The 10383-nt window shown below is 41.9% G+C and overlaps 1 protein-coding gene across 1 annotated transcript; it reads left to right on the top strand.

Annotated features, from left to right (window-relative positions):
• Positions 1 to 5647: 5647 nt before the first annotated feature.
• LOC143852889 (7-deoxyloganetin glucosyltransferase-like) lies at positions 5648 to 8500 on the top strand. The gene is made up of 2 exons (XM_077362528.1): positions 5648 to 6356; positions 7288 to 8500. The coding sequence occupies exons 1-2, from the start codon at positions 5843 to 5845 to the stop codon at positions 8205 to 8207; spliced, it is 1434 nt and encodes a 477-aa protein (XP_077218643.1). The 5' UTR covers positions 5648 to 5842; the 3' UTR covers positions 8208 to 8500.
• Positions 8501 to 10383: the final 1883 nt, after the last annotated feature.

The following is a 10383-nucleotide window of genomic DNA, read 5'->3' as shown; positions in this document are numbered from 1 at the left end:
ACCCGCTGTGGGACCCGCGGATGTGGGACCCGCTGTGGGACCCGCTGTGGGACCCGTGTGTGTAGTGCAAAGAATGAATAATTAAAAAAAAAAAAAAATGAACTTACGCCACAAGAGATCCAGGAAGGTGTTGACAGAGTCGTGCTTGTGTGGGGCCCGCTGATGTGGGACCCGCTGATGTGGGACCCGCTGGAGGTGGGGCCCGCTGGAGGTGGGGTGGAGGAGATGTGGATGCCGGTGGAGCTCCGGTGGTTGGTTGGGAGGATGCCGGAGAAGGTGGTGGTGATCGGTGGATGGCCGGTCGGAGATGGGTTTGGCCTCGCCGGATTCCGGCTGGGTTGCCGGAGGAGAAGACTCTCTCTCTCTCTCTCCCTCTCTCTCTCTACAGATCTCTCCTCTCTCTCTCTCTCTCTCCCCTCTGCAGATCTATCTCTCTCTCTCCCTCTCCCTTTCTCTTTTTTCCTCTGGTTTTTCCTTCCTTTCCTTCCTCTGGTTTTTCTTTTTTTTCCTTTTTTTTTTTTCTCTTCCCTCTGGTTTTTTTCTTCTCTCCCTCCTCTCTTTTCTCCCCTGGTCTTTTGGTTTTTTTCTCGCGAGAGAGAAAACAATCATGAGTCATCATGATTTTTTTTTTTTCTTTTTTTTTTTTTTCGTCAAATGGGAGGTGTGGGCCCAAGAAAAGAGAAAAAGGGGGGACAATGATGATGGTTTTTTATTTTATATTATATATATATATATATAAATAAAAGAAACCGACGATTCGCTTCTCTCTCTCTCTCTAAAAAAACGGATTTTTTATTTTTTTTATTTTTTTTATTTTATAAAAACAGGGTGGTGATATTGGCACTACCAATATTGATGGGCGCACTATTGGCGGAAAAATTGATGGGCGCACCATCCAATCGTGTCTTATTCGAAATCTGCTCTGCACCGTTCCAGGATAATTCACCCCCCTTTTCTGGTTTACACTACGGTCCTTTCTCTGCTCGTTCGCTAGGCGAACGTACTCGGATTTTGACGAAATTTTGCGGGGACCTAGCTGGGACCCAAAGCTAGCCTAGGGTTAAGTTTGGGACCCTAGATCATTGATCTGATGGGGTTTTGCACAAAATTGGAAGGTTTAGGGCACGGTCAAAATGGGGTGTCTACATGACCCAGCTGGCCACACTCAAAACATGCCCTAGTCACCCACGCGCAATCCTTTTCTGCATGAGGTTTCTTGCATTTGGCACACAATCCAGACTCCTGTGTGCTAGACCTCTCACCAGCACTCTGATGCTGCGGGCGATGGCTGCCTGACCTCTGCTGTGATCCGCCTCCCTGGCGGTAGGAATTAGGCCTCTTAGCTGGCCCTCCTGAACTCTGGCCATCCTGCTGACCTCCTGTCCTGAATCTCTTCTTCTGTTGGTCCCTATGCTGCTGAGACCTGATGACTCCTTCCTCAACCTGTAAGGCCTTACTCAACACATCTGCATAGGTTTTAAGCTGGAAATCTTTTACTCGATGCCTGATAGGCTCCCTGAGTCCATCTTGGAAACGGCGAGCAAGAAGCCCGTCGTCCTCCATGACCAATATGGGTGCAAACATCCCCAATCTCATAAACTTTGCCTCATACTCTATGATAGATCTGCTCCCTTGCTTTAAATTGAAAAATTCATTTTCCTTCAGAATCCTCACACTATCAGGAAAATATTTGTCGTAGAAAGCGGTAGTGAATTCATCCCATGCAATGATAGCAGTCCCCTTGACACGCCTCTCCATTTTCCACCAAGCATCTGCGCCTCCTCTAAGCATGAACGTGGCAGCTACTACTTTGTCCTGCGCTTCCATCCCCAGAAACTTGAAGATTTTCTCCGTCTCTTGCAACCATTCATCAGCCATGAGGGGATCAGTGGTCCCTCCGAATGTACTGGCCATCCTCTGAAACACGGTCATCTTACTCTGCTGACGAGGCTCAACTTGTGGTGGATGCGGCTGATGCTATTGTTGTTGCTGTTGGGTCACTACCCCAACCAACGTCTCCATCATATGCTCTAATCGGGGTAACCCCTACTCTTCCTGATGAGTCCCCCCCTCTGCAGTATGGACGACAGGGGTAGGAGGCTCCTCCTGATGAGTTCCCCCCTCTGCAGAATAGACGATAGGGGTGGGAGGCTCCTCCTCATGTACTGGGTTTGGCTGGACTGAGGCCGGTACAGGGTTTCGCTGAACTCGGGTCCGCGCAATAAAGGGGCACGAACAAGGTCAGCCACTCTCTTGGTACGAGCCATACCTATCCCAACAATAGCAAACACTAGTAAGGCTCCAGGTAATAAAATACATAATAATAATAATAATAATCGAAAGGTAGTAAAAATACAAATTGCCTAAGGTTCTTCAACCTATTGCTTTGATACCACTTTAACTGTCACGCCTCGAACCCATAATTTGAGGTAAGGTGCACGTGACAGCCGCCACATGCCCATAGGGTCGCTCTACAAGCATGCAAGGCTCCTTTACAATCAACTATTCTCAACATTCAGAGCGACTAATAATTGCGGAAATTTTAGTCTCAATTAAAGCTCAAAGGAAATACATATATAGGTTCATAAGTCTAAATCCAACAATACTTATTCGATAACAGTCACCTTAATAAAATAACGAAAGTCTCTAACTGGATTAATGAAAGAAAGCAAGAAATCTCCTAAGTTCCAATCCAAGTGCCTGATCTCAGCAAGTCTACTGCCGCTCCTCTGTATCGGAAAATTGTTAAACCACATAATGAGCTAACAGCCCAGCCGGTTTTCCAAATCCAAGCCAGCTAATAGGAAAACGAAAACATGCTGGTAAGGAAAAGAAGTAACATGCAATGGAATTTTAGTCTATGCAGAAGTTGATAAGAAGCAAGAAAATCATTTCTACATAAGCTATATAAGAAAAATACATGTTTTTTTACAAAAAACGGTTCCAACCACTCGGTTATGCAGTTTTCCACTTTGAAATCAATGACAAAGAATATATATTTTCAGCCACTTGGTTTTGCAGTTTTCCATTTAGAAATCAAATACTTAACAGTCTTCTCTGTGGCCAATTTCCAACCTTATTGGCAAGTAGCGTAACCCAAGGCAAACACTCGTTCGCAGGACTCACAGGTCCTAAAGCGCGCAATGTAATATTATTAATAGCCAGAAGACTCCCTACTGACCGCCCGAGATCAACCTTATGGGCAAATAAACTCGACCGGTCAATGTGATCACGTCCAGTGTACTCACCCAGTGGTAGGTTGGGCACTAGATCCCCACCAGAGATCAACCTTACTGGCGGAATCCATTCCATATCAAGATTGTATACAAATATAGAGAAAAGCAATTTAATGTTTTCAATACAGTGCCATAAATTTTGAAGACGTTTCAAACCATTGGGGGCTCCCCCGTTCCAAACCATTGAAACCATATCATATATAGAATGCTTTTCAATAGTGTTTCATGAATTTGAGTTTCCAAAATCATGTTAGTCACAAAGATTTTTTTTGTATAAATAAGGAAGCATGTTAAGACTAAAGCATTTCATGGATAATGACAATTCAACCATTAGTATGACATGCTAAAAGATATCAATGAGAAACCTTTCCAAAACAAGTCCCATATAATGGACTGCAAATAAAGCTTGCAACAAATCTAAGTATATGGAATATTCGTAATACACTGACATAGGGTAGGATCACCTACCTTATTCACTATCTCCAGAAATTTCCTTTGCAAGGTCAAGTCCCACGAAGATCTTCCTAGAGCGTAGAGAGATGTGATGTAAAGTAAGAGACTGAAAGGAATAAAAACCTAGAGTTATATAGGACTGTTGAGGTGGGAAAAATACACTCATAAATGTTAGTTAAAAGAATTGTTTGCAATAGTTTCGCTTTCTGAACTTGTGGCTATGAAAGCAAGGCACATGACCATTAATGGGTTTTCGAAACAAAGGGTAGTTGGTGATGGAGAGAACTTCGAAGAACTAGTTTACTAATGCTAATGACAACCTCAATCGGCATCAACCTAACGACTAGAAGTAGGCTTTGGAGAATAAAACAAGGGCTGCTGTCAACTGAGAATGTGTTGTTGGCTGATCAAGAAATGAGCAGCCAGTTAGCTTGTGTTGAAAGACATCAAGGTAATGAGATTGGTTGATACAACTAAGAAAATATAGTGGGGCTGCGAGGTTGGTATCAAGGCAAAGAAAAGCATAAAACATGATGTAGGATTTTCACTTTTGTAGCAGTGTACTAACCTGGATTGCAATGCGAGAAGAGATAGTAGATGTTGCTTTCACTTTGCCCTATTGAAGCTTGAAGAGATGATGAAATTGTGAAAGGAAAGACTCTAGTGGTTGGCGACGATTCAGCAATATACTTGTTGAAGTTTTGACTAAAAGCGGCTACTTTTGCAAGTGCTACGAGTTCTAAAATTTCTAGACTTTTGCAAGATGTTTGGTCATTAAAGACAAGGACAACAAGATGGTGGAAAGTGGTTTATTTACCGGGCAGCAATAGCAGTTTGCAGAGGTTCTAGGACTGGTTTGCCATGGTTTCCAGGGCTGATTATAGACTTCGAAAGTGCTGTAGAACTTGGTCTTGTAGGAGAGTTTCAATCATCCCGATGGCCTCAAACACCACCTACATTCCTTCTTTCTAAAGCCCACAAACCACCAACTTTCATGCAATGAAAGGAGGAGAGTGGAGAGAAAAGGTAGCAGCCTAGGAAAGTTCCAAATTCCCATACGTTTTGAGAAGAGTAATAGTCTCAAAATCATTCTTGGTGCTGATATGTAAAGTAAGAGTAGTAACCTACCAACTTTAAGCCAAGTAAAAGAAGGAATATGCTAATGGACTAAGTAACTTACCACTCTAGAAGAATGTATAAAAGGAAATTGCTTAAGCCAAAATACACTTGCATCCTAATTGAGGCAAGGAAAAAGGAACTAACTAAAAAACAAAAAGCTCATACCATTCTCTCTCCATGAATCACCACACACTACTCATGCATTTTAAAACAAGAAAATCTCAGCTGTGTAGGCACTCCTATATATAGAAGGGATGAATTATAATCTTCTGTCTTTACTAAAATAAGGATTTCTACTACATTAAAAAAATCCATAATAATATACTCATATGGAACGTTCACACATAAATAGAGGTGCTTCCCTTTTTGGTTTGCAAGGTGCCAACTCAATCAATGCATTAGGTTAGTATAATTCGTAATTAGGCTTAATAATTCAAGAGGCATGGATCGTTTACTTGGCCTCTTACATTCTCAAAATGGTTTGAATTTCTAATGTGGCAAAATTATGTAGGGTTTCTTTCCTAATTTACCCACCTAGTAACTGATAATGACACCCCATTATATGCAAATACCCATATGCTCAACTATGATAATGACACCCGTTCCAAACAAATAGTTGTAAGCTAAAAATTGATAACGACACCCATTAGAAAAAAAAGCATGTTCACTTTGATAAGGACAACTACATAAAAAAAATACTTGGGACCGGATATTACAAAGAATGACCCCTTTTATAAGGGTGGTGGCCCCCACCCATGGTTCGTGGCTGGCCACATGTGAACAAAGTGAGGGAGAGTTGGCCGGCCATATTTAAACAAAAGGATGTCACGTGGGCTACCACAGTGGTAGGTTAGCAGCAGCTGCTGTTGACTTCACCACCGACATCGTTTTCCTCATCTCAAACGGATGGCTTCTATACCTTGTCTCTTCTCCCTCCCTTCTAACAAGAAGACGGCATAGTGGCCTACACTTTAGTTATCTCTGTTGAATACTATCTATTGCATATTTCACAGCCTCTTCTCTCAATCTGAAACATGGAGTTGGAACCTCTTCTAATTGAAAAACAACATGTGATTTGTGTTCCATTTCCATTACAAAGCCACATAAACTCCATGATGCAAGTAGCCAAGCTCCTCAATTCAAAAGGCTTCTATGTCACCTTTGTCCTCACTGAGTTCTTCCACACACGTTTGATCAGATCTCGAGGCCCAGATTCCGTTAAGGGCTCCGACGAATTCCGATTCGAAACGATAACTGATGGCATGGAGTCATCTGAAGAAGACACCTCACAAGATATTGGGAAGCTCTGCCTTGCCACACAGAAGAATTGCCTTGCTCCATTTCGTAATATTGTAACGAAATTGAATCAGTCAGCAAACTTTCCTCGAGTTAGTTGCATACTTTCCGACGGGACCATGACGTTCACTCTACGAGTTGCAGAAGAATATGGCATCCCCGGCGTCCTGTTTTTTCCCATCTCTGCGTGTAGTCTCATGTTTTGCATCCATTTACGTGAGATGATTGAAAGAGGGATCCTTCCACTCAAAGGTAGTATCTTGTGATGATTTTGCCTTGTTAGAATTGAGATATCTGCAAATTTAGGATGTTTGGTACCTAACCAATACGCAAAACGTTCCATAGCATTAGGCTAGGCCTTTTGCACCTGTCCCATACGAGGTTGGGTTCTACCTAGTCCCATACCTAGGCATGAAAACGTGACGTGGTTGCTGCCGATGATACAAAGTGTTAGGTACCTAACCAATATGCCAAAAGCTCCGGAGCCGTTGGCAGATGTTAGGCTAGGCCCTTTAAACCTATCTGATACCATGTTGGGACCCATCCCCTACCTAAGCAGACCGCACTTAGGACCGCAACAAAGGCCGTGTTTAGATCATATTTACTGAACGAATTACTCCAGATCCCAAAGTGGGTTGCGTCAACTTGAAGAACATGCTAGAAAAGAACTAGAACACATTTTTCCATAAACACATAAAAAGATGCAATTAGTAGTGGCTTGGTTCTTTTTATTCAATTTATAATCTGTAAGACTTAAGTGCTCAGACCAGAAACTAACCTTGTTCCAGTTGAAAATTTATACTATCTTATTTTTAACACTAAATATAAAAATTAGGGATATGCTAGACAATTTCATGGAAAGCCATTTCGTGGCTGACTTTTCCATGAGAGAACAGACACACAAGCTCACTTTTCAGCATATTTTGTCTTATTTATTTAATTCATCTGAGGTGGCTGTTTTCTAATGCAAAAGTAATCTACGAAATTGTCTTCCGCGAAATCGCCTAGGAAATTCCTAAAAATTACAGTAGAGGCAGGTATCCACGGCGGAATCAGTGCCTAACACCACGGTGGTACTCTTTCTACTGCAGAATGAGTACAAAAATAGCTATGTCAGGCATAAGTTGTTTCATGCTCAAAATTTTTCGACCCAACTCTTAATGAAATTTTTTTATGCATGCAGAAGAGAGTTTATTGAACAACGAAACCATTGATTGGATACCAGGTATGAGACGTATCCATCTCAAAGATTTCTCAGGCATGAGAACAGCAGATCCCGACAACATTGTGCTCAAATTCTCGGCAGAGGAAATCCAAAATAGCTTCAAGGCTTCGGCTATTGTTCTCAACACATTCGATGACTTGGAACATGAGGTATTAAGTGCTATGAGATCTATCTACCATCGTGTTTATACCATAGGCCCCTTGACATTTCATTCTCGTGGGATGCCTGAGAGTTCTTTGAAATCCAGTAGGACAAACTTGTGGATTGAAGAGACAGAATGTTTGAAATGGTTGGACAAGCAAGAGGCTGCTTCGGTCCTTTATGTGAGTTTCGGGAGCGTTACATTCATGACAAGCCAACAGTTGAATGAATTTGCTTGGGGGCTTGCGAATACAAAGCACCCTTTCTTGTGGATCATAAGGCGTGACATTTTGACCGATGGGCAAGCAAGTTTGCCACAAGATTTCATGACAGAGATCGAAGGGCGGGGTTTGTTAGCAAGTTGGTGCCCCCAAGAGGAAGTGCTCTCCCACCCTTCGATAGCATGGTTTCTAACACATTGCGGATGGAATTCCACAGTGGAGAGTATATGTGGAGGTGTACCCATGATTTGTTGGCCACAATCTGGTGATCAGCCGACTACTTGTCGTTACATATGCAATGAATGGGGAATAGGCATCAAGATCAGTAATGATGTAAAAAGAGAGGAAATCGAGCACGTTGTTCAGGAAGTGATGGAAGGAGAGGAGGGGAAGGAGATGAGATTGAAGGCTATGAAGTGGAAGGAGAGTGCAGAAAATGCTACTAGACAAGAAGGATCTTCTTCTACTAATCTTGAAAGACTAATTTCCGAGGTGCTTCAATTAAGACATGACTAACTCAACTCTAGTAGCGTGTATGAATATTTGAAGAATAAAGTCTCATTAGCAAAATGAGTAGACTTGCCAAAAACTAGTGAGTAAAAGCGAGTGAATGTTCTGAATCCGTCATTTCCATTTTGTTGCAAATTAAGTGACCTTTGTCACGCCCCGACTTTTCTAGGTCACCCTCCCCGGTTTTGTTTTCCAGCAGCACTAACCGTGCCCAATCCACTCCTTGGGGCCCGACCCTTGTGGTTGCTGAAAACGCATCTGCATTGGGAGAAGGAGATTTCACATATATAGCCCAAGAACTTTCTCTCCCTTTCCAATGTAGGATCTTACAAGCCACCCCCTTAGGGCCCAGTGTTCTCGCTAGCACACCGTACTGCTTAGTTATGAATCTGATACCATTTTGTCCTGCCCCGACCTCACTATGTAAATATTGTCTAGTTTTGGATTTCTCACGCTCCCTGGCTTTGTTTTCCATCCATCACTAATGTGCCCGGCACACTCCGTGGGGCCCGCGCCTTGGTGATGCTGAAAACACGTCTACACATGGAGAAGGAGAGTTCACATATATAGTCCTTGAGCTTGCTGTCCATTTTTTTGTAGGATCTAACAACCTTAACTGCTACACCTAATATTGTTTGTATCTTTTAAAATAAAAAAAACATAAATATATATTGATAATACCCATATATTTTTAGTTCCGCTGCACAGGGGTGAAAATCTTTCCAACAGTAACGACTTGTAGAATTTAGATCATCGAGGTAGTTGATCCAGTCGATATATAAAGAGGCTTAGAGTGGGGAGAGAGTGGGGTGATTCTGATGCATTCAACGAAGAATACCAAGATTTATAGTAGCCTTTAGATAATATCGCACACATTTATGCAGAACCAAAGTAGTGGGTTGCAGGACGCTAGGGTTCATAGTAGTGCTTCGTTAGTGCACGTTGTACTTCTATATGCAAAGGAAAAGACCTAGAGTGCTTAGATTTGAAAGAAGAATAGATCCTACTACAACAGCAATTAAAATTCATCAAAACTAAAGAAATTTAAAGCTACTAACCTGGAAGGTGGATTTTTGTGGAGCTCCTTAGCTTGTTCTTCCTCTAGTGCTTGGAAGATCAGTTCATGAGTGTGAATTTCTTCAAGAGAATTCCTACCAGAAATTCTTTCTTTAGCTTAGGAAAATCTTATTGGACTTTTTTTCTTAGAGAATCCAAAAGAATGGGAGCTTTCTATATGCAAAATGCTCTTACTATGACCTCCCTTATGATTTTCTCATGTGTTTGATTCCAGAGTTGTCATGCCCCGAACCAAAAATCCAGGGTCCGGCACACGTGACAGCCGCCGCACGCCCATAGGGTCACTCCCACAAGCATGCAAGGCTTCTTCACAACCAACTATTCTCAATATTTAGAGCGACTAATAAATGCAGAAATTTTAGTCTCAATTAAATCTCAAATGAAATACATATATAGGTCCATAAGTCTAAATTCCAACAATAATTATTCAACGACAATCACCTTAGTAAAATAACAAAAGTTTCTAAACTAAAAATAATGAAAGAAAGCATGAAATGTCTTAGGTTCCAATCCAAGTGCCTGAACTCAGCAAGTCTATTGCCGCTCCTCTGTATCTGAAAATTGTTAAACCACATAATGAGCTAATAGCCCAGCCGGTTTTCCCAAATCCAAGTCAGCTAATAGGAAAACGAAAACATGCTGGTGCGGAAAAGAAGTAACATGCCATAAAATTTTAGTCTATGTAGAAATTGATAAGAAGCAAGAAAATCATTTCTACCTAAGCTACATAAGAAAAATACCTGTTTTTACAAAAACGGTTCCGACCACTCGGTTATGCAATTTTCCACTTTGAAATCAATGACAAAGAATATATATTTTCAACCACTTGGTTTTGCAGTTTTTCATTTGGAAAACAATTACTTAACAGTCTTCTCTGTGACCAATTTCCAACCTTATTGGCAAGTAGCGTACCCAAGGCGAAAACTTATTCGCAGGAGTCACAGGTCCTAAAGCGTGCAATGTAATATTATCAATAGCCAGAGGACTCCCAACTGGCACCTGAGATCAACCTTACGGGCAGATAAATTTGACCGGTCAACGTGATCACGTCCAGCGTACTCACCCACTGGCAGGTTGGGCACTAAATCCCCGCCAAAGATCAACC

This window comes from Tasmannia lanceolata, unplaced genomic scaffold (assembly GCF_043159265.1).
Source record: "Tasmannia lanceolata isolate RefF3 unplaced genomic scaffold, GAP_Taslan_0.1 ptg000019l, whole genome shotgun sequence".
Taxonomy (NCBI): domain Eukaryota; kingdom Viridiplantae; phylum Streptophyta; class Magnoliopsida; order Canellales; family Winteraceae; genus Tasmannia; species Tasmannia lanceolata.
This window is presented reverse-complemented; position numbering and strand designations above follow the sequence as displayed.